This window comes from Marmota monax, unplaced genomic scaffold, assembly GCF_021218885.2.
Source record: "Marmota monax isolate L192 unplaced genomic scaffold, Marmota_monax_Labrador192_F-V1.1 WCK01_AAM20220418_F8-fsc00243, whole genome shotgun sequence".
Classification (NCBI taxonomy): Eukaryota; Metazoa; Chordata; class Mammalia; order Rodentia; family Sciuridae; genus Marmota; species Marmota monax.
The window spans coordinates 139,280-166,336 of NW_026694604.1; the positions used below are offsets into that span (position 1 = coordinate 139,280).

Here is a 27,057-nt window from a genome sequence, read left to right on the forward strand (position 1 = left end):
GTTCACTTAGGGACACCCCAACAGCTTCAGCAATATTCAAGAAGGCATTTGGTCTCCTCTTCAGCATCAGAGAGAGCCCTGCTTCACCCCTCTCTAGGAGACGTCCTCTATAGAGGCATGAAATAAAGGGTTGAGGCAGGGAGTTGGTATCTGGGGTGGAAGTTGGGAAGCAGAGGAGAGGGGAAAGGTCTGGAGAGGATATTGGTGTTTGGAGTCTGTGAGGGTTTGCTCTCTGTCAGAAACTGCTGGAAGCTGTAAGTGCCACGTGGACTTCACAGATCACAAGCCTAGGACTACTGTATTGTCATCCCCACTTCCCAACAAGGAAACAGGCTGAGGAACGTGGTCATTCAGTTACAAGGACTCCACCTGGGATGTAAGCTTTTGTCTATAAGCCAATCCCTGAATTCCTAAGGACCTTAGACTGCCTCAAAATAATTAAGGAGTATCTTAAAACACCAGAGCCAGGTCTTTATTCCACTTCTTTTATTTCTTACAACTAAGCCCCCGTCTCCAAATTCTCTTCTTCTTCAGAGCAAGAGGAGTCTCATTGCACAAGGGAGTTTTCCTGGGTATCAGGCTGTGTGAGGGCTTCTACCAACTCCTGAGAAGTGAAAGGGTTTTAGCTTTTAACCCCCATTCTCCCCCACCACCCCATGCTTGACCCCCTTGAAGATCTCAGGTCCCCAGGACTTAGAGTCTATCAGGATACAGACTCTGGGACCCAGTAGCTGTGGTGAACTCTACAGTCTGCTGGAGGTGGCAGATGTTGGAGAGAAGCGTTTGTGTTTTCCTATTTACTGAGAGTCTTTTCCTGCCAGGGAATCTGAGCTGTGTGAGAACAGAGTCAGGGTACCTTTGTAGAAGCCAGACATGGATTGGGAGGAGGCTTCCCGAGTGAGACTTTCTGTAATGATTTAATGGAGTTGTTGTTCCTGGTGCCACTGGACCCTTCAGGAATCTTCTGTATGCCCACGGGGTGGGAAGCAAGCCTGGAGGAGGCTGGCTCCAGGGCCGGGGACTGGGGAATGTCCTAGCCTAAGCTCCTTCTTCCCTCCAGCCCTGCCTGAGCAAGACACCCACAGATCCCAGCAGCATCTCCGTCCTTGGGGGTAGAGGAAGTGCCACCAGGGACACATGCAGAGATGCAGAGGCCCATGGATGGTCTCTGAAACACTCTGGCCCATACACTTCCTCAGCTCCTGCTGCCCCTCTGGAGGGTATTAGGACAGAGCCCAAGATAACCTCCGCCTCTGGAGCCCTGACTGGCTGGATGGAGAGAGATAACATCCATAAGGGGCATATCATGGGCACTGGAGGTGCTGAGGGAATGTGGTGGCCCAGTCCAGGAAGCCCGCTTGGAGGTGGCCACTGGGTCATGTCACAGAACAAAGAGGAGAGGACTTCACGGATCTCATATCAATGACTGCTAAAGGCCCCCAAACTTTCTCCTTTGGGTTGATGCTTGCGGTTATTTCACCTATGGCCACTGGGGGCAGCAGAGAGTAAGCACCCGGCCAAGGAAATGGGCCAAGGCCAAGGCCAAGGCAGGAGACCCCAGAGGGGCCACCAAGGCTTAAAGATGGGCTTGTGGCAGATCCCTCCTGCGACCTTCAGAGGCCTAGTCCAGGGATTCCTTGTGACTTTAACCCTGCATTGCTCCTAACGCAGGAAATCTTGACAAGGGGAAATGAAGTCTGAAAGTGACTGTTTAAAATTAATAACTCCTACATGGCTCACAGTTTTGAAAATGTTTTAAGTTTTCCTTCCTTTTTTCTTCCTCTCTCTCTTCCCCCCTTTCTTCTCTTCCTTCTTTCCAGTACTGGGAAATGACCCCCAAAGGGACTTTAACCACTGCGCTACATCCCCAGTCTTTCTTATCCATTTATTTATTTTTTAAAAAAATATTTACTTGTTTATGTATTTTTTTTTCAGTTTTAGTTGGACACATTATTTTGTTTTTATGTGGTGCTGAGGTTCGAACCCAGCGCCTCATGTATGCTAGGCAAGCGCGCTGCCACTGAGCCACAACCCCAGCCCCTTACTTATTTATTTTTGAGACAGGTTGCTGAGGTTGTCTTTGAACTTGTGATCCTCCTGCCTCAGCCTCCCAAATTACTGGGACTACAGGCATGAGCCGCTGCGCCTGGCCATCATTATTATTTCAAAGTTTGTGCTTTGAAGCTCAGATCCACCTAGCTTTCAACTTTTCAGTGATACTCTCTCTTTACAAGTCCCAGCTACAGACATTCACAAATCAGGCACCCATTCACTGATGGGGGTGGGATTAGCATCCCTGACTCTGAGCACTGACCAGCTCTCTGGGGCTGGTTTCACTCGTGGTCAGACATTTGTGTGTGCTTGGCTTCGCTGGCTTCAGTGGAAAAGGTCCATGCAGAGTTGTTGCCATTAGGGAAAAAAATGTGTGTGGCTCAGGTTGGGTGGGAAGAGGGTCTCATTCTTTCCACCCTGACCTCATTATGCTTCCCACAGGGACCGAGGCCTTCATGGAAGTGACTGTTAGCAGGAGTGTAGGCGGTCACCTGGGATGACCTAGGGCCCTAGGGAAGGAAGCCCAGAAGATGCAAAAGGGCCTCCATCCAGGGTTCCTTGGACTCTGGGCAGCCTGCTTCAATCTCCCCTTGGCTTGGTCAAGCATCATCAGCAGATCAGGGAGTGTTTTATTGGAAAAGACTTGGAAACGGCTCCCACTCCCTCCCTGTGGGTGGTATGGTCATCTGAATGGGGTTGGTTCTGATGTTAGTGAGGTCACCCAGCCAGAGCCCCAGTGGCTCTCTCCAGATGGCCTGGCCAGGCCTGGTCTGGCTGCACTCCCCCAGGCTCCAGGCTCTCAGCTGTCTTTTTGTGTCTTGGGCCAGACAAGTCTGGCCAGGACATGGACAGGCTAGGCTGAGCCTGTTGCATGGCCCCTGATGGAGCCCAGTCTTTCCTGTGGTGACTAATGTCCCTGACCTTATTTTAAAAAGAAGACCGACCAGCTGATGTGCACTCTGCTATTTTACCTGGTGACTGTAGCAGGCGCCTGCCTTGACTGCTCCTTCCATCCAATCACCCATTTATCCATCTTGTGTCCCTACTACCCGGAAGCCACCACCAAGCACCAGGGACACAAAGACAGAGCTTGACTTTTCGACATGCAGTATTTAGAGAAGCTGCTGGTACAGTATCGCATCGAACAGTTCAGGAGGCTGCTGGAGGAGGCTCTGCACCCCTCGGGAGAGCTGGCCTCTACATTGAGGCCCGGAAGGCTTCTCTCCTTGTACTTGCTAACCTGGATCATTTCCAATTGCCCCAGGTGGCGGCTTTGTGGGGGAAGCTCTCCTTCCTGGTTGTTTTGGGGGTGTTTGTTTGTTTTCTGGGGAGTGGAACCCAGGGCCTTGAGCATGCTAGCACCTGCTCTGAGCCAGCCTCATCTTGCTCTTTTGGAAGTGGTTTGCTCATGGAAGTCCCACCGTGTTTCCATTTCTAGCCTGGCTTCTTTCTGTGTGGCCCTGTGCCCAACTTTAGGGGCTGGATGCACGTCAACCTACTTAACGTTCATTGCAACCCTCTTTATGTCCGGTTGTCATCCCCATTGTACAGCTGACAGAATACAGAGCGTAGGTGATTCTAGAGGTCACCCAGCATGTAAATGGCCTGTCCTTGAAGGCTTTCATTTTATTTTATTTTTTTATTTTTTGGTGCCAGGGATTGAACCCAGGGGTGCTTTAACCACTAAACCACATTCCCAGCCCTTTTTATTTTTTATTTTGAAACAGGGTCTCTCTGAGTTGCTTTGGGCCTTGCTAAGTTGTTGAGGCTGGCTTTGAACTCTCGATCCTCCTGCCTCAGCCTCCAGAGGAGCCGCTGGGATTTCAGGCGTGCACCAGCCTGCCGAGAAGGAACTCAGTTCTTTTAAATCCCAGTGGAGAGAAGCCATCAAAAGGGTTTTGGTTTTGATTTTAGTGTTTGAAACAAATTCCCAGGTGATAGAATTTTTTTTTAATTTTTTTCTTTTTTTTATTTTTTTAAATTTTTTTATATTTTATTATATCTTATTATATCTACCCATAAATAACTATGTAAAAGTTCTATATGGGCATTTGGCATTATATCAACAACCCTCTCAGATGTGAAACATCGTTGAACTCATTTAACAGAGGAGGAAACTGAGGGTCTGAGAGGATAAGGAGCTTGGCCCAGGTTATGCTGGTGGTAGGAGGCCAAACCGAGTGGCTGCTACCCCTCAAGCCTCAGCCCTGTGCTATGGGGTTTGGGAAAGGTAGTCACAAAAGTTGGGGCATGAAGCCAAAGCCCAGTATGATTTTTGTCTCATTTTAAACATGAACACATGCTTACTTAACGAAAGGACATGTAGACACCAAATATCCATAGCAGTGACCTCTGGTATGGGATTATAGCAATACTTACTTTTTTTCTATGTGTTTTCCTCAACTTTCAAATTTATATAGTGAGAAAGTTGGATTGGGGGATTTTTGTTTGCTGGGTTGGTTTTTGTACTGGGGGGTTGAACCCAGGGGCCCTTTACCACTGAGCTACACCTTCAGTTCTTTCTGTTTTGATTTTGAGGGAGGATCTTACTAAATTACCCACGCTAGCCTCGAATCTGCAATCCTCCTACCTCAGCCTCCCAAATTACTGGAATTACAGGAATGTGTCCCCATATCCAGCCCAGAGAATATTATTCTTATCACCAGATAACTTGTAAGAAGTCTGTGTTCCCAACCGCCAAACAGGTCTAGTTAGTCCTGATAATAGAGCTGCAGGAGTACTTCTCTTTCTGATTGGACTGTGTGGCTCATCAGAAGAGGGAGAGGTGCCCTGGAGATACGTGGCCCCAGTTCTAAACCAGGCAGAAAGGGTAGAATCGTAGAGTCGGGAAAGGTCCTTGGAAATCCATCCCCAGCTGGGAGAGGGCTCCTGACGACAGATCCAGGACCAGGGCTCCTTCCTGCATGCTTCGGAGTTATCAGGTGACCGTGGGCGTTTGGGAAGAAATGCCCAGTCAGCAGCTGGGGGCCCGGGACTAGGTTTTGGAGCATTGAGGACAGAAGTGGAGGGGCAGGTAGGGTGAGGTTCCTAGGGATGTTTTAGGGGATCCCAGCTGGGAGCCTACCTCCTCTGACCCATCCACTTGGAGAAAGGCCCCCCAGCAAAGAGCAGCTCTGTTGTCACGAGGGACAGGTGTGTGGGCGGAAACCATCTCGTGCGGCTCTGGGAGACTCAAGTTCTATGCAATGAAATTCTTAAAGTGATTTTGTTTTTTGTCTTTGACCAGAGACCACCTGGGAACGTCCCAGCAGTTCTCCTGGGATTCCAGCCAGCCCTGGCCCTCACAGGAGCTCTCTGCCTCCAACAGGTACGGTCCACGCACCCATTCGGGGCAATGGGGAGAGGCCACACATCCACCTCCCAGGCTGAGACTCTGGGTCCTGGGGGCTGAGCCCTGCTTTGGGATCTTATAGCCCAGACCTGGGGAAGGGTCAGGCCAGGCAGTTCCCTTAACGCCTGTTGCCCAGCAGTTTGGTAACTCCCTGGTAGTGACGGTGACAGCTGTGGTGGCCTCACGCTCCTGCCCACTCGGGGGGCTTTGGGCGAGGAGATGGTTGGGTGAAGTCAAGTATCAAGAGATCATCCCTGAAGTGAAGACAAAACTCCTATGTGTGGCTTTGGTGGGCATCAAAGAGTAGCAACTAAAAGGAGACCCATTTGCACAGGGAAGCTCTCAAACAGAACATTCTGGAAAGGTAATGGGATTCTTTGTAAGAATGTGAGTTCTCTGTCTTCTAATGGAGGCCTTCAAGGTCAACATGTGTGTGATCGGTGGAGTGTACTTCTGAGATATCAGGAGGAGGGTTGCAGGGCCTATCAGCCAAGAGAAGAGTTTCTGATTTCTTGTGGTTTAAGCCTTTTTGAGATGTCACCTCTTCCAGGAAGCCTTCCCTGACTGCTCTGTTTAGTGCCCTCACACATTTCCTCTGGATCACAGCAGTGTGTTGCTTTACTGAACTCAAGAGTTTTTTCCCTGTGGATTTTGCCACACCATTGAGCCAACTGAGAGTGTGGATTTGGTCTCTCTTCCTTTAAAAAAAAAACTTTTTTTGTGCATGCTGAAGTTGAAACCCAGGCCCTCAGACATACTAGAGAAGCATTCTACCACTGAGCCACACCCCTAGCTCTGCTTTGTTCTCCCCTCCCCTCAACCTCTCTCTCTCTCTCTCTCTCTCTCTCTCTCTCTCTCCTCCCCAGTCTCCCTGGGCAGAGCCAGACTTCCTCATTGAATGAATTCACCAACGTCTCCATATTACATGGTGTAGAAAACCCACATTTGACGGCTTTCACCTTTAGGAGTTTAGCTGGTGGCAAAGGATGGTTGGAAATTTAAATGTTAATAGCTTGAACATGTGGCAGAGGGTCTATCTGGACAGGGGAGGGCACAATCAGCCGTGGTGACATCCTCATTGTCTGTGGAGGAGGAGGGGAGAGTCCTCAAAAAGTTCTCCAAACAAAGTAGTCAGAGGTGTAAATAATTTCCCTGAAGCAAAACAGGTAACTGAAGGAAGAGGGATTGAATAAGAGCACTCTGGTGCCAGGGGTCCAGAGCCTCACCTTGTCAGAGCAGCAGTCTCTGGGTACCGTCTGCCATTGATATACCAAAAAATAAAACCATGAGATTATGGGTAGAGCCACCACCCTGGCATGAAAGAGCTCTTGATGTGCTTGTTGGGTGAAGGAGGAGGCCTGCAAACCCTGGACATGAAAGTCTTGGCCAGCAGAAAGACTCAGAACTTAAAATAATAGAGACATAACCTCTAGGGAATCAAGCAAGGCTTTGGAGAGGTGAGTGACTATTTTCTGCTAAGTATTTTTTCTTTTTTCTTTTTGTTTTTGTTTGTTGGTGCTTGGGATGGAACCCAGGGGTGCTCTACCACTGAGTTCCATCCTCAACCCCCTTTTATTATTATTATTATTATTATTATTATTATCATCTTTTAAGACAGGCCCTCACTCATTGTTGGGTCTGGCCTCAAACTTGCCATCCTCCTGCCTCAGCCTCCAGAGTTGCTGGGATTACAGATGTGCATCACTCTGCCCAGCAGTTTTTGAAATTTTGAAATCTGTATTGAAAAAAAAAAAAAAGAAATCTGTATTGAGTTTAAAATATGTACATATATATGTATGTGTATAAGTGATACACACACACACATATGTATTTTTTTTTTCTTTTTTAGTTACAATAATTGTTTTTAAAAGGAACTTTGTTGTGCACAAAAGGAGAATGAGACATTTGTTGCTGGTTTCCTAGGGGAGATGGCAAGTGGTTCATTCTCAGACCAAGAGCCCAGAAATGGGCCCACGGAGCCTTTGTAGCTGCTGTGTGACAACAGGCAATTCCAAACCGCTGCCTCCTCTTTCCTTGTTGTTCTCTGGGCTTTCTTGACAATAGAAATGCCAGCGTAAATGATGGGAGGTGTGGCCCTCTTTCCTGGCTGGCTCTAGGCCAGCTGAATGCTAGAAAGAAAACACAGCCCCTTCTTCTGGCCTGAGTGGTCCGGGCAGTAGTTGAGGACAGCTCTAGGGCCAGAGGGAAGCTTGGCCTGTGGGAGTGGCAGGGTGGACACCTGGCTAGTGGGGCTGGTCAGGCTCTGCCCTCTGAGTCCCTGGGATCACCTCTCCAAAGCCAGCTCTGCTTCAGTATCCACAGGCAGCTGAAGGAGAGTTGGAAGGAGCTGGCTCAGAACCCTGGCCAGAGACTCCGGGTTTGCAGGCCTCCTCCTTCACCCAGCAAGCACATCAAGAGCTCTTTCATGCCAGGGTGGTGGCTCTACCCATAATCTCAGCAACCCTGAAGGCTGAGATAGGAGGATTCCAAATTCAAGGCCAGCCTCAGCAACTTAACAAGACCTTGTCTCAATAACAAATAAAAGGGGCTGGGATTGTAGCTCAGTGGTGGTACGTCCCTGGGTTCAATCCCTATTCCCCCTCACCCCTACCCCCCCCATAGACAAGAGCCCTCTCTGCCCAGTGCTGAGCTGGTACTGAGCCTCTAAGGAGGGTGATATGGTGGAGAGAGTCAGATTCAGCAATGCATTGCCAAGGTGGCCCAGGCTGGACAGTGTGGACAGTGACTCTTCCCCTTCTGCTCTCCACTCCAGGGCTCGAAGGCGGCCAAGTCCACAGAATCTTGGGCCCATCGGGTGCTCTGGGGAAAGGGGCTTTGTACTCAAGTTCAGACTGGAAACTTGTCCCAATCTTGGCTTACTCACAACAGGCCCTAGACACTCTAAGTTCTAATCTCAACTCCAAGGAGACTTTGTCTTCCTGGAGACATACGGCAATGTCTGAAGACATTCTTGACTGTCACTATAGCAGGGAGGTACCCACAGGCATCTGCTGGGTGGAGGCCAGGCCTGCGGCTAAACACCCGGTAGTGCACGGGGAGGCCCCACCGAAGAGACTGGAGACTTTGGATGAGGAACCCGAATGACAGTGGTACCCAGGGTAGGAAGCTTTGCTCTCAGGTGACTCAGGACATCAGTTCAGTGCTGGTAAGTCCCAAGCCCAGCACCCAGTAGGAAGAACTTGTCCTTGATCCTAAGGCCCATCTGTTGACACGCCCCTACATTTTAGTATCTTGGACATCAGACACATCGAGGCATCAACATCGTATATCCTAATTGAACTGGAGACATCTTTTTTTCTGTTTTAAGCATACTTAAAAACCCGGTGCGTCTAACACTCAATGGCATTTTAGATCTGTGAGATGACAACTTGTTAAACCGTGGCCTTGGGCTCTTTGCCTCTCCCTGCAGGGCCTCTGCTTTCCCCATTCACAGATTTTGAGCCAGAAGGAGGGTCCTGGCTGAGGGCCTGGCCAGCCCTCTTGGCTCACTAAGGCTCAAAGCTTTCTACCCCAGGGCTTGAAGATGTCTCTGTGACTCCATCCACCCACCGAGATGAAAGGGAAGAGAACCCACCAGTCAGGCAATAACAGAATTCAGGATATTTTGACGTCTTCCTTACCCATTTTTGAACCTAAATTTCATAATAAAGAATAAAGTAGTAGCCACATTGGTATTTCTCCCTGTAGGGCACAGCTAATTTTTTTTTCTCCCCACCCCCCACCCTAATTTCTTTCCTCATTCAGTTTTGCAGACAGCTTTCAAGAGGCTGAGTTTTCTTCTGGCAAAAGAAATAGAGATGCAACAAAGATCCGATGTTGTTTCAAGAATCTCAATTCCCAGCCAGGCCCTGTGGGGATGGGATCCCGATGACTCAGGAGGCGTCAGAGGCTAGCCTCAGCAACCTAGAGAGACCCTCAGAAATTTAGCAAGACCCTGTCTCAAGATAAAATAAAAAGGGCTCCGGACCTGTGGCTCGGTGGTAGATGGCCCCTGGGTTTGATCCCCAGTCTGTAAACAACCATCACCCCACTGCTCTGCATTCTTGGGCTGTGGGGGGTGGTGGGGGAATGTTTCTCCCAACCCCCACCCCCTCTGGGTTAGGGGAGGGGCTTGTGTCTTGGTCTCTTTCATTTTGTGAAAGCCACTTGGTGCCACCTTCTCATTCCAAAATATGCGAGCTGTTGTTCTCCGGAACAGGAATCTGGCAACCAGACAAGACAGACACACTGATTTCTGCTCCCAGGGAACCTAACAAATGGGGCAGTTGCAAACAAGCACATGCACAAAATATGCCAGGTATTCCTTGCACGTTCTGATGTAAAGAATGTGACAGAGAGTGACTAGGGAATCAGGGAAGGCCTCTGTGAGGAAGTGACATTTAGGTCAAGGTTTAGGGACAATGACAAGATGGATGTGTGTGTGTGTGTGTGTGTGTGTGTGTGTAAGGGGGGAAGGTTCTGGGGCCATGCACCAGCTAGTGCAAAGGACCTGAGGCAGGATAAAGAGTGGTAAGTTTGAGAACTGAAGGTGGGCCCCTGAGCCTGTCTGGAAGGCGGGGACCAGCTGGGGGTGGTATGTAGATGAGGAGGGGTTTGGGTTTGGTGGGGGCGGAGCCGGTCAAGCCTGGTAAACCTGAGGAATGTGCTGGGATTTCATTCACCAAGTTGTGGCTGGGGAACCTAATGCTATAGAGTTGTGCTGTCTGCCCAGGAAGCTGTCAGGCTGCACTTGGCTGTGTTAAGACTCTTCTTGGTTAGCAGGAGTGGTGAGGGGGGATTACCTGCAAAGTGGGGGTTAGAGCTGTGTGGAAAACCCAGCCATGTGTCCTGACCACAAACCTCCCCTCTGGGGGCTCCCGAAGGAGAACGTGGAAACACAGGTCAGGAAGAATGTCCCTGGGTGTGCAAAGGAACCTCTCCAAACCCGCAGGAGGCAGATCCTTTTGCAGTGGGCTTCTGAGAGGGATTGAAGGACCACCTTTGGCAGGGCTAGTCCCTTCTTGGTGCAGATGTGTTGGATGTTGCTAAGCAAAGCCAACCAGGTTACCAGGTGGGGAGGGAGAGATCTGGAAACATACCCAACCTCTGCATTCCGTTCCACTCTTTGAATGGGGCGAGCACTGGCTGGGGCTTTGCCTGCGTCCCCCCCACCACCACCCTGCGTTTAATGTCAGCAGAGTTATGGAGCCATGTCAACTCTGTGGGGTCTTTTTTTTTTTTTCCTGGCCAATGCCAGGATTTCTCAGTGAGAAGGAGTAAAAACCACAACAGAAATCCTGCGATGCTCTTCAGTAACCGCTGCAAATATGAAAAACCCATCTCTGGGCTCGTGGCACATGCACCATGGAAATATTGATTTGTAGAGAAAGAAATAGTAACAGGCCGAGGGAAAGAAAATGTCAGTGACAAATGAGGTTCTGGGAATGTCACATGTGAGTCACCGAGTAGAAAGAATGACAGTCCCCAGCACTGTTGTCCCGTAGCACAGCGTGTGACCACAGAAACGGTCCATGTTGCTGTCCAACAGGGCAGTCTCTGGCTGCACATGGTTATTGGGTACTTGGGATGTGGCTAGTGTCGATTTGACTTAATTTAATAGCTTTTTAAATTTGGAGGATAATCTTATAGAAGAGTGGTGAAGACAGTCCAGGGAGGCCCTATTATGTTCCTTTTCTTAAAAAAAAATTTTTGGGGGGGGGAGGTTCTGAGGATGGAACCCAGGACCTTGCATGTACTAGGTGATCACTCTACCACTGAGCTGTACCCCAGGCCTCCCTGTGTACTCTTTGCTCAGTTTCCCCTGTTAATGTCACCTATGACCCCAGTCCACTTGTCATAATTATGAAATTAACATCACACTTTACTATTAACTCAACATGGGGCCTTATTCAGATTTCATGTTTTTTTTTCCACTAATTTCCTTTTCCTGGTGTAGGATCCAATCCTGGCCATCGAGTTCCACTTAGATTTTATTCCAACCTGATTTGTCTGAGTTTAAATAGTCAGCTGTGGCAGTGGCAATTCACAGACGATTTTACTAACTGTATCCCACAGAGCAAATGCGGAGAGGGAATTCTCTTCTGAGCCTCTGAGCCCGGGATGCGCATTGAACTTGATTTGAGTATTTCTTAAGGATACAGGGAATGTCGTTTTTAACTGAACTTGCCCTGGCAGGGGTTTGGGGAGGTGTTTCAGAAAACTGGGTTCAGGCTCTGTTTTTGCCTAGCTATGGGAATGAGTCCAGCCAGAGCTCCAGAGAACCCAGATGAAAGTGCAGAGAGCAGGTGCCTTTGCAGAGGCCCAAGATCAGAGAGGACCTAGCTAGGAGCACCAAGAGCCAGCCAGGAAGATGCACAGACAGCTGTGCTTGTCCTGATCAGACGCCCTGGGGGAGGGGCTGCAGCATCCAGGCCCTTCCCCTCAACTACACCTTCTGCTCCAGATCAGGAAGCCTTGACCAGCTCACCTGTCACCTTCACAACCACAGACCCTCTCTCATTGCAGAATTAGCAAATGGTCAGGCTCAGAGTGGCTTCCACAGCCCTAAACCAGAGATCCCTGTTGACTTCTGAAGTTGCCCTGGTGTGCAACCCTGTTGGGAAGGGGCATGCTTCTTCCTTTAGATGCTGTGTTCCTGTGGGCTGGGGCTCTAGGGACTCTACAGAGACCTGTTGAACCTTTGATGCCCCTGGAGCATAGCCCCAGGTTTGCAACCATTCACAACCACAGGCAAACATGGATTGACGGGTCCATCTTGGGGAGCACAGTCTACGTCTTAGCCAGGGAAGATGGTGAGGTCCAGGGAGCCAGACAGAAATTACCACAATAGAAAACTGTTTGGGTAAAACTGCTCCCCGAAATGCACCAGGGTAGACAAACGCTGAATGCTCTGTACATGAGTGCAACGGAAAGGGAACCTTCAGGGCCTCCCAGGACACAGTACCAGGGGCAAGAGGCGTCCGTGGCGCTCAGAACCATCAGAGATGCTGAGCGCACAACCGACCCCAAAGCTTTCCCGACTTCGGAGCCTGTGTCCCCACAGCCGCAGCTGTGTTTCCCAAAGTGGGCTCCAGGACAGTTCTTCTCTACTGTCCCAGATGGGCTCGGTGGCTGCATAACACCTGGGAGTGCCTGCTTGTGAGGTTCATGGCGCACATCGTGTGTTTTAAAAGGCCTACTGTGTGTGAACGATTTGGACGTGAAATCACGCAGGCCTTTGTCCTAAGCTTTTTGGACCATAGGACCCTAGCCCTGACCTTTACTGCTTAGTATTTGCAATAAACACCCTGCAGACGTGGTGCTCTTGATGACAGCTGGGAGAATGTTCCGTTCCACTGTTTTTTATATACGATGATGGGTGGATGGAAGGAAGGAGGGGAGGGAAGGAGAGAGGATGGGTGGAGGGAAGGAAATGCACCAGGGTAGACAAATTCGGAATGCTCTGGAGGTGAGTACAAGCTCTGGAGGTGAGTGTGATGGAAGGGGAATCTGCAAGGCCTCCCAGGACACAGTAGCAGGGGAGCAAGAAATGATAGATGGGTGGGTTTCAAGAACCATGGCCTAAGAACTCCAAGGAGGGGTAAGAGGGTGTCAGGGACAGATTTTTTTTCTCTTTTAAAATTATTTTGAGACAAAGTCTGGCTAAGTTGCTTGGAGCCAGGTGCTGAGGCTGGCCTTGAACTGGTGATCCTCCTGTCTCAGCTTCCTGAGTTGCTGGGATTGCAGGTGTGCACCACCATGCCCAACTTTGAGTAACTTTTCTAATGTTCCTCTTCTCCCCGTTTTTATTTACTTCCTCCCACCTTGACCTCCTTTTCCTCCTTTCTGCCCAAATATCTGTCCCCTCCTATCAGCTTGAATCTCCCAAGCACTCTCCTTATCTGTCTGACAGTCCATGAGGAGCTGTGTGCATGTATATGTGTGCACCTGTGTTTATATTTACTTTTGAAGTTGCCAAAGTTACTACAGAGAGTTTTTGTTCCCCCTTTTTTTTTAACTTAAAAAAGCCTGAATTTGGCATTTTACACTCCTTATATCCCCAATCTAATTATGTTTCTTAGGGTTATGAGTGATCCTTGACCAATCTTACTTCTCCTCCTGGAGGCCAGAGGTCTCAGAAGCCGAAACCCCCCACTCTGGCCCCATTTGCTCTGTGGCTGATGCTTGGTGAGTTAGGAGCCCAGAGGATGAGGAAAGACAATTATGATCTTCTGGGCCTTCACTGCTCTGATCTCCACCCATCAGCTTTCTGAACGTGCCTGGGAGTGTTTAGAGCGAGATGCAACGAGACAGGTTGTCAGAGGAGAGCCGCTGTGTAGGGAGCAGTGGTTGAATGGAAAATTAGTTTTTCTTTCCTGGTAATTGTTTTGACATGAGTAGTAATTAGCCAACAGCTAACAAGACCAGAACTGGAGAGAGAACAAGAGATTGGATTAGGAGCAGGGTGCCCCTGCATTTAGTAGTCCCTGGCCATTCTTAGTCTACCCGACTAGGAGCCTGGGGGTGCTGGGCTGGGAGACTGACAGCAGCCTATTGGGGGTGCACTTTGAGGTCCTGTGAAGGGGGCAGGTTGGGGTCAGGACAGCCTCTGCCCTCAAGGAGCTAGGAACAACCTTGGTTGTCTTTGATGACATTACATGCCCGGATGAAAATGTGTGCGTTTCATTTCCATAGACTGAACTCTGGTTCTGTTTTGCATTATCTTTCTCTGGTTTTAGGATCAGGGTGATGTTGGTCTTGTACAGAGGCTGGGAAGCCGGCCACGTTTCTGCGCTCTGGTACGGTTTGTGCCTGGGTGTTTCTTTCTTGAAAGCCTGAACAAACTTGCCTATAAAACCGTCTGGGTTCAGTGCCTTTGATAGGGAAGTCCTTTTTCAAAGATTTGGCTCTTTGGGGCATTTCTACTGTTCCTTGAAACCATGTTGATAATTTGAATCTTATGAAAAGTTTGTTTTTTATTAGCATAGAATTAGAAATCATATGCTCCTCCATTTAAAAAAAAAAAACTCTACTATATTTGTTACTTTTATCTGTTCTGGTTCCCAATTCTGAGCATTTGTGGTCATTCCCAATTTAAGCTGGCTCATCGCCTGTTTTCATTGTGATTCTAACCCCTCCCCGCTACCCATACACACCACACACACCAGACACAAGACCACATCATACACACACCAAATATACACACACCACTCCATATAAACACCATACACATATATCACATACATCACACCACACCACACACCACACACACACACCACAACATATACACACACACACCACACCATACACACACACAGCATACACACACACACCACACCATACACACCACACACACATCCCACAACATACACACCACACACATATACCACATAAACCACATGCACTACACACACACCATACACACCACACACATACACCACACCACATACATCACACACACACATACCATACACATACACCACACACAGATAAGACGCATACATACACCACAGACACCATACACCACACATACCACACACACCACACACCAAACACACACACCACACACATACACTACACCACACACATTACGCACCACACACATTACACACACACACACCATACACATACACCACACAAAGATAACACACATGCATACACCATAGACACCACACATACCACACACACCACACATCAAACACACACATCACATACATACACCACACACATACACCACATATCACACACCACACACATTATACACCACACACATTACACACACACATACCATATACATACACCACACAAAGGTATCACACATACATACACCACACACATAACACCCACACACACCACCCACCCACAGCCAGCGCTGGGTTGCTGATGTCACCCTGTTTCCTCACTCACTAATTCATGTTGATATTCCTTTGTTTTATTTCGTTTGGCCTTTTATACTTTACTAAAATCTGAAGTTGAATGTTCATTCCATTGATTTTAATTCCTTTGGGCTTGGTGATGAAATAATTCAGGCTATGGACCTTCCTCCCAAGGATGACGCAGGCTTTGTCCCACTGGTATTTATGTTTTTCCTTATCATTTTCTAAATTTTGCATACTTACAGTCTTCCATTCTCTTTCCACCTGATGTCATTTATGAGGACATTTTCTTAATTTTCCAAGTGTGTGGGAGTTGGGAGATTGGGAACTTTGTATATATCTTTCTTTTTTAATTATTAATATCTACTTTTATTGCTTTCTGATCAAAGAATGCGGCCTGTGTTCTCTATGCCTTTGATCATTTATTGACAGTTTATTTGTGGCTTACCTATGGCCAACATTGTGAGTATTCCATGGCTTCTTGGAAAAAGATGCCATCTTTCTTTTTTACAGGGTCTGCTGTTTGATACGTCTACTTCAATCGGCCTTTTAAATTAAATGATGCAGATCTTACTTCTTCTTATTCCTGTTTACTCGTCCATCCCGGACTGAGAGCAGTGTCCTGAGGTTCTCTCCTGTTGTCTTGGAACTTTCTAGCATTTGTGTCTTACCCCTGTGGGCTCCATGCTATTGGATTAGTGAAATCTCTCCAGTGTGATGGGATAGAGTTCTCATGGGTCCAGAGCCTCCCTGGCATAGCTATATGCCCACCTGAGCAGAGTCCCCCAGTACCCTTGGCACCCCGCTGATGGAGCCCTGGCTTCCTCCTCTTAAACTGTCTTTTCGCCTGGGTTGATGTGATTGGCATTGATCGATTGATGGATTCTTCTTCCCCAAGCCACTGCACTAGGACCGTGCTCTGTACCAGTTTTCTCTTTTCTTGGTGTGTGCGTGTCCACCCTTCAGGAACATGGACAGACCCTGTGGATCGGGGAGAAGCCAGCGGCCCACCGGCACCCTGCTGAGTGTGGCCTTGCTAGCAGAGGACCCTGGATTTTCACTGCCAGCTTAGAGAATGGAGGACCTCCCCCAGTGTGGGAAGGGTTCCTCCTGACATGGTCCTCACCATCCTAGTACCCATGGTTTCCTTCCAGCCCTGGCTATTCCATTTTGGTTGGATATCCCTTATCTAAAGTGCTTGAACCAGAAATATTTTAAATTAGGGATTTTTTTTAATTGGAATATTTGCATATATATAATGAGATATCATGGGGATGGGATCCAAGTCTAAACACAGAATTCATTTATGTTTCGTACACACTTTATACACGTAGCCAGAAGGTAATTTTATGCACTATTTTTCATAATTTTGTGCATGGCACAAGTTTCATGGGGTGGAATTTTCCACTCAGTGCATCACGTGGGCACCCTAGTAGGCATTTTGGATTCTGGATTTTTGGATTAGGGATGTGCAACCTGGAATCAATGTTAGTGACTTTTAGCCGTTTTCTCCTTGACTTCCTGCCGTACTGAAGAGCTTTCCCAAAAAGAATTGTGACACCAGTTATATATCTTGGGACATCAGTGGGTATGTCTTCCCCCAATTCTGACCTGCACTATCTATATGTGTTGGTGCTAGTTCCAAACCCAGGACATAAGGCTGGATGGCTTTCCTGGTCTCCAGAGGTTGTTCAAACTGGTGGTACACAGGGATTAAATTCAGGGAAAAAATTCCCCGACATCCCCATCTCTCTCTATTCTGTTTTAATGAAGTACTTCATTACCCACAGATATCCCTTTTGCAATTATCGCCCTCATGGGACTGTCAACACCAGAAAAGTAGTTTTGGAGACTCAATAGAATTACCCTCTAAGCTCAGGTAACTGTAGCCAGGAGAGAGCCACACCACCTCTGGGAACTGTGACTATCTGGGTCCCAGGGCCAACTCGGGATGTCAGGATCATGCAGCAGCACTGAGGGCCCGAAGCTGGCCATGCGTTGATGCCACAGAGATCAGACATTACAAATCAGGGCTCCCCTGCCCCTACTTGGAGAGCAGGTTTATCCACACACATTGGAAGAATGAGAAGTGTCCCCCAAGAGGCATACGTCCATAGGGGGTAGAATTTTAGAGCCTCTGATTATTTTAATTTTAGCAATAATAAGATTTGAGAATGTCTATGTATGATTGCCTGGCTAGTAATTGGCAGAGCCAGATTTCATACCATCTAGTCAATCTAGTTATCATTCCGTCCCAGGGGTTGAGCATCCCTAGCCCCCAACTCTAAATTCGGAACCTTTTTGAACATCCCAAGACTTCTGGATGTTGGAACTTTTCAGATTTTGAATTTTGGGGGTTAAGGATGCTCAACCAAGGTTGAGGCGGGGGGATCTCGAGTTCAAAGCCAGCCTCGGCAACAGGGAGGCACTAAGCAACTCAGTGAGATGCTGTCTCTAAATAAAATACAAAAAAGGGCTGGGCATGTGGCTCGGGGGTTGAGTGCCCTGAATTCAATCCCTAGTACTTCCCCAACCCCTCCCACACACAAAAAAAGGATGCTCAATCAGTGTCTAAAGTCTATGCAAGTATTTCAAAACCCGAAATCCTTCTGGCCCAAGCATTGCAGATCAGGGATACCCAATCTGTACCTACATCACACTGTTCTGAGGGTGGAGAAGTTCTTTAGAGAGAAAGGCAAGATATTGTAAGAAGGTGATGAAGGGGCCACCTGACTCCACAGAGAGAAAGATGTGACCTTTGACCAGAACCCAAGACTACAGCTGATTGGTGGCCTTGGCCACTGGACTCTATGTCCTTGCCTCTTGTTAAACACCCTCCTGAAAAGAAATTCGGCCCCCCTGACCATTCAGTAACTCGGGTGCTATGGATTAGACAGAAGTTTTCGAGCCATTTCCAGCTCCGCAGCTAACCATGAGATCCTGAGAGACCATCTTAGCCATGTGAGGGCCTCCCAGAACCCAGGGAGTGGTGGGAGAAGGGACTGGAATGGCCAAAAGTCGAAGGTGCCTCTTTGTGGCCCCCTCACAGCATCTGAGCCGTGTCTCTGTCCCCGCAGTGAATGGATACCACGCATCAGGGACCCCAGCGCACCCTCCAGAGACTGCCCACATGAGTCTCCGAAAATCCACCGGTGATTCCCAGGTAAGGGGTCCCGTTGAGGGAGGCCTAGGAAGGGGCCCAGGAAGGGTTCGTTGAGAGGGGGATGTCCATGGGAGTCCATGGCTCCAGCCCAGTTCGAACTCCTAGGTGGAAAGTGACTGGTACATCCGGGGTATTCTAGAGTTTCCTAATGGGCAGAGGGTTGGATCATTGGAGTCTGTTTTCTAGACCGTGAGGGTGGTTTGGAAGAGGGGGTGATAGGGTTCTAACTGTCAGGACAGAGGGCTCCATTCTTCTGGCTGCATTCCTGACACATACAGCCCAGGTTTCTCTTCACTTTTAGAGTGTGGGCAGGCGAGCCATTCTCCCTTTGCATCTCTTGTCTCTCCCATCCCCAGAGGTTACCCACAATGGAGTTGATTAGTACAATTCGATCATCTCACTTGCTGAGCCATCGTAGAGATAGCTAGAAGACAGAAAGCATTGGCAGTGTTTCACAATCCCCAAACCACTTTCTCATTCGCTGTCTCGGTTGACACTTGTACAAGGGCACGAGGTAGATGTCAGTACCATTCCCACGGTGTATGAGACCATGGAGGTGCAGACCGGTGAAGTGACTTGTGCAGGCTCACGCGGTGACTCAGGTCAGACTGGACCTGAAACCCTGCCCGTGGTTTCCCCAGTGGTTCTAAAGCTGCTCTAAGAGGCTGAGGACTAGTCTTAACTTTGTCTATCCACAAGTTATCAAAAGAAGAGGTTTTTCAGTGAACCTTCCAAATTCCACCAGGCTTTTTTTTTTCTTTTGGAATTAAAATGCTAGAACCCAGGGGTGGTGACAATGATGATGACTGAGGATGATTATGATGATAACATTGCTGATATTGACAAGAACAAGAGCTGCTTATTCAGTGGCTTCGATGTAGCAGCCGGTGAAAGAAAAAAAAAACCCTTGTGCTCTCCTGGTCCCCATCAATTAAAATGTGACACTCCTACACAGGCAAGAGTGTTAATTTTGGGAAAATCATTAAGTCCTTCTCAAGAGGCTGAGCGTTGGCTGGGCTCAGGTTCGGTTCAGTTAGCTCTGGCAGAGAATTTGGACGGGTCAGGACTTCTTAAATTGGGAATGATGTCTGAGTCTTCTGGGCCTCTTGTTAAAAATATAGATTCTGATCCAAGAAGTCTAGGATAGGGCAGGTATTTTCTGCCATCCCCCAGGCAATGATGATGATGCTGGGGACTAAGCATGAGTAGTAGGGATCTAGGCTTAGTCAATAGTACACAGAGATGTGTCTGTCCTGCTCACACCCGCTGCTCATAACACCTGGATTTGTGTGTTTGCTGCTGAGCTCCCAAATAGCCTCCCCCAAAACTCTGTCAGTCGGCTGTAAGGGAAACTCGTCATCTGACTTGCAAGTGTTTTCTGAAGAAATCAGATTAAGTTCTGCTTGTAGGGTTTTTGAATTTCATTTTTGCTTTTTGTTTGTTTTTGGTACTGGGGATTGAACCCAAGAGTGCTTAACCACTGAACCACATCTGCAGCCCTTTTTATTTTTTAAAATTTGAGACAGAATCTTGCTCAGTTGCTCAGGGCCTCACTAAATTGCTGAGGCTGGCTTTGAACGTGTCATCCTCCTGCCTCAGCGTCTTAAATTGCTGTGGTGTGCCGCCACCACACCTGGCTGCTTATAGTTTAATAGCAAGAAAAAAAACACTGGTGCTACCCTGAGCATCATCAGGAAGAACATTGGAAACAGCTCCTCATTCTTCCTTCCCTACATGACTCCCTCTATGCTACGAAGTTGTTACTCAACCATTTCAGAAAATGTTGACTGGCATAACTAATTTATAACTCAGAATCTGATTTCATAGTGTGAATCATAAGCCTTTGACATAGGAATTTCTCTTCCAGAGTCTGTTCTCAGAATATATTCAGGGATTCTGATTTAGGCTTCAAGTTGTTCTCTCAAGCATTATTTATAGCCCTGTAACATTGGACCCGACCTAATTGTCCAGCAAGAGGAGATGGGAAAATGGATTGTTATCCTTGACATCCAACCAGCCAGGGATACTGTGCAGCCATTCAGAAAGCATTCTTCTAAGGAAAATTCAATGATTGGTGGAAATGCTCACAACTTAACATCAAGTAGAAAGAGCAGAACACAAGTAATACATATCATTAGTCTTATTTGTAGGAAGAAAACCTACACTTATGTGAAGAAAGACGAGGAAAAGAAAAAAAAAAAAACAGAACATTTATGATGGTTTTATCTGCATCTAAGACCATGGTTCTCCATCAGGGGGCATTTGGTAACATCAGGGAGACTTTTGTTTATTACAGGTGGGGACTGGGTGCTAATGGAATCTAGTGAGTAGATGCAGGGACATTGCTAAATAACCCAAGGTGCACAGGATGGCTCCCCACAGCAAAAGATCACCCAGGATGAAAATACACAAGTTATGCTGAATTTGCAAAGCCTTGGTCAAAAATCACGGGTAATTTTTACTCCCGTTACATTTTTAACTATGTCTCAAATTTCTTAAAATGAAAACATTTTATTTTTATAGAAGACATTAGAGGCTTTTGTTTTTGTAGTACTGGGGATTGAACTCAGTCACTTTACCACTGAACTACATGCCCAACTGTTCTTTTATTTTTTTGAGACAGGATTTCCCTGTCCTCACTGCCCCGGAACTTGCAATCCTCCTGCCTCAGCCTCCCAAGTCACAGGTATTGCAGGCATGTGCCTCTGCACCTGTATTACTACAGTTTTCTATAATAAAACATAAAAGCTGAAAGGGAGATACTAGTATCAGGGATTCAGTTCTTTTAGGCTGTGAAAGGGTAACATTTGAATATGAAAGGTACTACTGTTTGTCCTAGTTTGTGATCCTACAGAGTTGGTCATCCAAAAAGGCGCTAAAGGCTGAACATAAAATTTTAAGGTTTGGTTTTTGCAGATGGTACTGCCAACAATGGATCCCTAAGTATACCATCTTGTCTAGCATGCAGGCTGATTCACTCACACCACCCCGGGCTGTCAATCATAACTCGTAACAACTACACTGAATTATTGAAACATGCATCAATGAACCAACAAAGGAACACATGCCCATTTAAAAGGCAGGGTGTGGGGTATATAGAATGGTTTGTTCAAGGTTACAGAGCTCAAACTAACAAACCCCAGAAAGTGTTGTGTTCACTTTTCTGTCACCTGCTAATTGCCCCTCACTGAGCAGGCTAATGGAGATTAGCATGCTGAGGGGAGGAGGGCATACTTAATTTTCATGGAAACCAAGAGTGTGTACGCACCATGCCCTGTCATGAGTAGATCCTATGGCCGAGAGCCCCAGTGGTTCTTGAGGGTCCTGCCTCTTCCTATGCCCAGCCTGGGCACACCTGCATGGGTGGGCACAGGTGGTGGTGATCTGGTGCCACCCAGTGGAGAGTTTCAGTAATGCAACTCTATTGCAGTGCACGGAAGGTAAATGGAGACCTCCTGACTGGGAGGAGGGGTGGGGGATCAAAGGCTAATAGTCTTGCCAGCCTTTGCCCACCCATGGACAGGTCCCTTTGTGATCCATTTCTCAGTTGTTCTGACTTGCTATGAACTTTTCTAGGAAGACCCAGGGAAAAAAGAGAATGGGACTTGGGACGTGGACACTGAAGGGACCCCATTGAAGACTGAGTTTAAGGTGGAAGGTGGGGGGGTGCTGCATGTCTGCCATGCTCTACCTCCCTGCCAATTTGGTACTGCATGTTCCACTGAGCATTTACATCTTTGCCAGGCACTGAGACACAGAAGGATGTGGTGCTTGCCTTTATGAAGTGGGGGTCTGTAGATTTTATAATGATTATGTAATTTCAGCCGTGATAAGGGCTAGAGGAAATATATGCTAGGTGGTGTGTGGGTGGGTGTGTGTGTGGGGGGGGACATCAGGAATGGAGAAAAGATACTTGAATGAAGACTGAAGTATGAGCTCAGCTTGGCTTGGCAAAGTGATGGGGTTAGGACCAAAGCAGGAGGACCCCAAAGATTATTTGTAGGGTGTGGGAACAGGCTGTCAAGACATCTGGAACAGGGTCTTGCTGAGTCACTTGTGAATGGCCCACTGCCGTTTAGCAGGCAATTTGTGTATGCCACACCCGTCAGTCCTTACAAGAGCTGCCCAGGTACAGTCAGGACAGCATACTGGGGAGGGGTTTAAAAAATAAATAGAAAGGAATTCTCTGGAATTACAGACAAAGAAAAATTTAAACAGATATTTATTAAGGGAATTTGCATACTTTTGCACAAGTAGAGGTTACACTCTGATAAAGTCCCACTGACCTATACCATTTAGCTTCAGCAATTGCTGGTGCTTGGCCTGTCTTGTTAATCTCATGTCATTTATGCTCTCCTCTGCACCCCTGATGCCTCTCCCCCAACTTTTAAAGCAAATTCCTGGCATATTGTTTTAAATAGAAATATTTCAAAATGTATCTCGAGCAGGAAAGACAACATAATGCCATTATAACATCTAAGAAAGTATAATATAAATTTGTGTACTAAGCCTGTACATAAATTCCTTAGTTGTCCCCCAGAAGGCTTTTCCAGTCTACTCTTCTCCCCAGTCCAGGATCCATTCAGTTTTCACATGTGGGCATATTGGCTGCCCTCCCTTGAGCCCATCTCTCTCTTTCTCTGTTTCTCTCTGCGTCTCATAAATAGCTTTGTCGGGATATAACTTACAGTATAATGCACTTATATTGTTATTAATATTATTATTTAGGTACTGAAGATTTAACCCAGGGATACTTTACCACTGACCCAAGTCCCCAGTCCTTTTCTTTATTTTTTTTTTTTATTTTGAGAATAGGATCTTGCTAACTTCTGAGGCTGACCTTGAACTTGTGATCCTCCTGCCACAGCCTCCCGAGTCGCTGGGATCGCAGGCATGCGTCACTGAACCCGGCTACAATTCACCCATTTAAAAACGTATAATCCGGTGGAATTTTTTTTCACATATTTACAGGGCTGTACAACCATAATCACAATGAATCTTAGAACATCTTCATCATCCCAAAGAGCATCCCCCCCCCCCAAGTCTTAGGCAACCACTGTTCTACCTTCCCTCTCTGTGGATATTCCTGTCCTGGACATTTCGTGTACACAGAATCATGCTGTTTACCGTCCCAAGTTGCTGTCTTCTTTCACTGTCCATGTTTTCCAGGGAGGTCTGTGTTGTAGCACAGGTCAGACCTTCATTTCTATGGCTGGATGATACCCCTCGTAGAGCTAGACCATTTTATCTATATCCTCACTTTAATCTCTCTTCATCTAGGTGGGTCCCTTATACAGTTTGGGTTTTTTTTTTTCCTTTTGTCTTTTCTAATATTGGCTTTCAGTCTATTTTTTGAAGAGTCCAGGTCAGTTGGCTCACAGAATGACCTACATTCCTGATCTAATTGTCTTTTGCTTAGAGATCCAGGTTAGGCGGTTTGGGCGAGGGAGCCACCAAGTAGGGCACACTGAGTTCTTATTACATCTTACAGGGAGGCACCGCCCAGGCTTGCAACCCTGATGGAGAGGCTGAGTTTGAGCTCTTGGTTAGCATGGTGAGGACCAGACTTCCCTTTCTAAATATGGCAATAACCTGTGGGGTGATACATAGTCACTATCCTGTTCCCCAACTCTCTTCTCCCCCCAGGGCTTTGAACATCTGCAGTGATTCTGGCTTTAACCCCTTTTGACATTGGAGTTTCCACACGGTGATCTTATTCCTTGTGATTTTGATTGGCACTCTTCTGAATGAAGGTTCCTTCCTCCCACTTTGGAGTTACCATTGACATCATTCATATTTCTGCTCAAAGGGGCCCAAACATGGCCTGTGGGAGCCCCTTTCAGCTGGCTCCTGTGTCCCTTTGTTTTATCTTTGTGGATTTTTCTTACCTCCTTGCACGATAAGATGTTCCAGGTCTACCTTGCATTTGGAATTAGTCACTTTTCCAAGAAACTGGGGTTCATTTTAATAGGAAATAGTATTTAGAAACCAAATTGCAGCTGGTGAGTGTTTTCACTGTGGTGAGGGGTCATTCCTCTGGGTCCTTTCCATGGCGTACTACAAGGTGGGGGTGTGTATATATGATGTGCATGAGTGTGTGTGTACGCACATCCACGATGATGCGTGTATGTGACGTGTAGATGTGTGTGAAGTTGGAATGAATAGTCCCAGGTCATCAAGGGCAAACACAGAGTCTGGTATGGCCTTGGGCATCCCCTGATACCTGATTCACACTGGTTGAAGTGATACACAGCTGATAGGGCAGAAATCAGGGGAGGTACTGACTCCCACACTTAGATGCATGATTTGTATTCCTGTCCCGGCCCAAGTTATAAAGGAGGAGGTGACCCATCTCATTCCACAGAGTCTTATACAGGTGATCCCAAAGTAAATGCTCATGGATGATGGGGATCTTTGTCGGCACACACACACACCCCACCCCACCCCACCCCCCCGCCGCAAGGGCTTTTGGAAAACAAGATGCTGTCTCAGGTCTCAAAGCAGAGAGATGGCGGAAAATAGAGGAAAAAATTATGCAGGCGGTTTCCAATTTCCACAAGGTCTATTTACTAGTCTTGTGACCCTGGATGATGTAGCTTCTGCAAGCCTCAATATCACGGTCTGTAAAACAGATGAGAAGCCATGCAACTTGCTGGGGTTGTAGGATTAAATGAGATTAAGCCTGGCAAATGCCAAGCCTGGTACCTGCCATAATAAGCAAGCCCTCACTAGATGGTGGCTCTCGCAATGCTCCCTTCCCCTTAGTTATCTTTCTCCTCCTTCTCGGCATCCCCATCATCATGGCAACCATATGCAGACACAAAGACTATGGCCGAGGCTCCCAGGGCCCTGGTTGCTCCCCTTGGTGAGCTGCAGTGGCAATGGTGTAAAGTTACTCCATGACAGAGAGATTGCAGACCACAGAGATTGCGCTCTGGTGGCAGGTATGTGCTTGGCCAGTGTCTGCGTAAGAGAGCCTGTGGAGGGACTTCTGCCCCCGTCTCTTCTCCTTGGTGGCCAGTAGCTGGGGATCCTGCCATGTGGCCCCTGCCTGACTCCTCCTTCCTTGAGCAGTTTTGGCAAGTGCCCTGGAACAGCACTAATGGCATGGGGGAGGGTATGGGGTGAGCCAGCTGGATGGGTTGATGCCTTAAAAATGTCTACAGAAGCTCTAGTTGACCACAAGTCTGACATTGCCCCAGAGCCTTCTGGGGTGGTCAGGCAGTTACCCTAAGGAGAGGCATCTGGAGAAAACAACAGTAGGTGGATCAGATCAGTGTACCTCCAAGTGAAGTCTTCAGATTTTGTAGGAAAAGAACCGGCCCCACCTGAGACTGACCTACTGGAGCCAGCATGTCTGAGGGATGCGGTTGGTCCTCTGTTTTGAGCAGGGACCTCAATGAATTCTGAGACATCTCAAAGTTTGAGGACCAGTGGTGATAACCCATTATGCAGATGGTGAAACAGAGACTCATAGAGGTCAGGTTTCTTGGCTGGGGTCTCAAAACTAGTAAACAGTTTCTTGTCTGTGAAATAGATAGTCCTTAAGGTTCCTTTGCACTAAGCACTCCAAGGTTATCAGTTTTTTTGAGTTGACTTTATTTAAAAGCCCAGGTAGGACTGTGTAGCAGTCAAGACAGAGCACAGGCAAGAACTCACTAAAACCCCATAGGCCTGTGTCATGGTTGGGCTCCTGAGGCTGGCGCTAACCCCCTCCTACACATGCTCATCTGACCCGGTGGTCCAGGGTTATGTTGACCTGGGGATAGGGCTGCTGGTTTCTTTGAGGCTCCCTGGAGAAGCACCACTCTGACTCTCCTATCCTATTAAAAGTGACAGCCACTTCCTTATACTTTCCCAAAGATAGGGTAAATCTCAGTCTCAGCCCCAGGATGTCCAGAGGATGGCTATCCTCAGTGCCTTAGAGTAAGCTGCTTCCCAGGTCACTATGTGACTCAAGATGGGGACACTACAGGTCCTGCCTGGGGACCTTTAGGGTTGAATTTCAAATGCAATTGCTGATAGAACACCTGAGACCCAGGATTAAAGGTTCTCTTTAGGGTCCTAGGTTCTTATGCAGATGCATCTATAGCAAATGCATCCATACACACACACACACACACACACACACAAATACTGGCAACCTTTAATTTTTCCTCTGAGCACCATCCTAGAACTTTTGCAAGCTGCTGAGGACTTGTGGGCTCAGAGATACTTGGGACCCTGATTTTTCTTCTGGCAACAAGAAAAAATAAATGAAAAGTCAGTCCAAAAACGGACGCTCCATTCTGTTCTGAAATTCCTCCCGGCTCCTGAGCTTGAGAGAGAGCATCAAGTCACGGAGGCGGCTGAGCAGCACCCCTGCACACGTTATATGTTTAGGGTTTGATCTTTTGGACCTGGGGGTTTCTGAATAACATGTCATGTGCTGAGTCCTCAGTGCCAGGAGGTCCTCCTCGGTGCCATCTGCTTTAACTCTTCACTCCCCAGTGGATTCTGCCCGCGCAAGCCGTGAGCCGCATGTGGAACCGGTTACCAGCAGAGGGCAGCGGAGGGGTTAACTCTCCAAATCACAGAATGAAGAGAAGAGGAGGGGAGACCTGGTTTGGAACAAT

General features: G+C 47.6%; 1 protein-coding gene across 8 annotated transcripts in view; it reads left to right on the forward strand.

The window, feature by feature from the left end:
• The window catches only part of Gas7 (growth arrest specific 7), a 156,088-nt gene that overhangs the window by 93,237 nt on the left and 35,794 nt on the right, over positions 1 to 27,057 (forward strand). For 4 of the 8 annotated variants that reach the window (XM_058572026.1, XM_046422188.2, XM_046422187.2 and 1 more), the window contains exons 3-4: positions 5,300 to 5,380; positions 18,357 to 18,442. In XM_058572026.1, coding sequence (XP_058428009.1) covers positions 5,300 to 5,380; positions 18,357 to 18,442 — 167 coding nt within the window. The remainder of the gene's footprint in view (positions 1 to 5,299; positions 5,381 to 18,356; positions 18,443 to 27,057) is intronic. The other 4 variants (XM_046422191.2, XM_058572027.1, XM_046422192.2 and 1 more) reach the window with 1 other exon arrangement.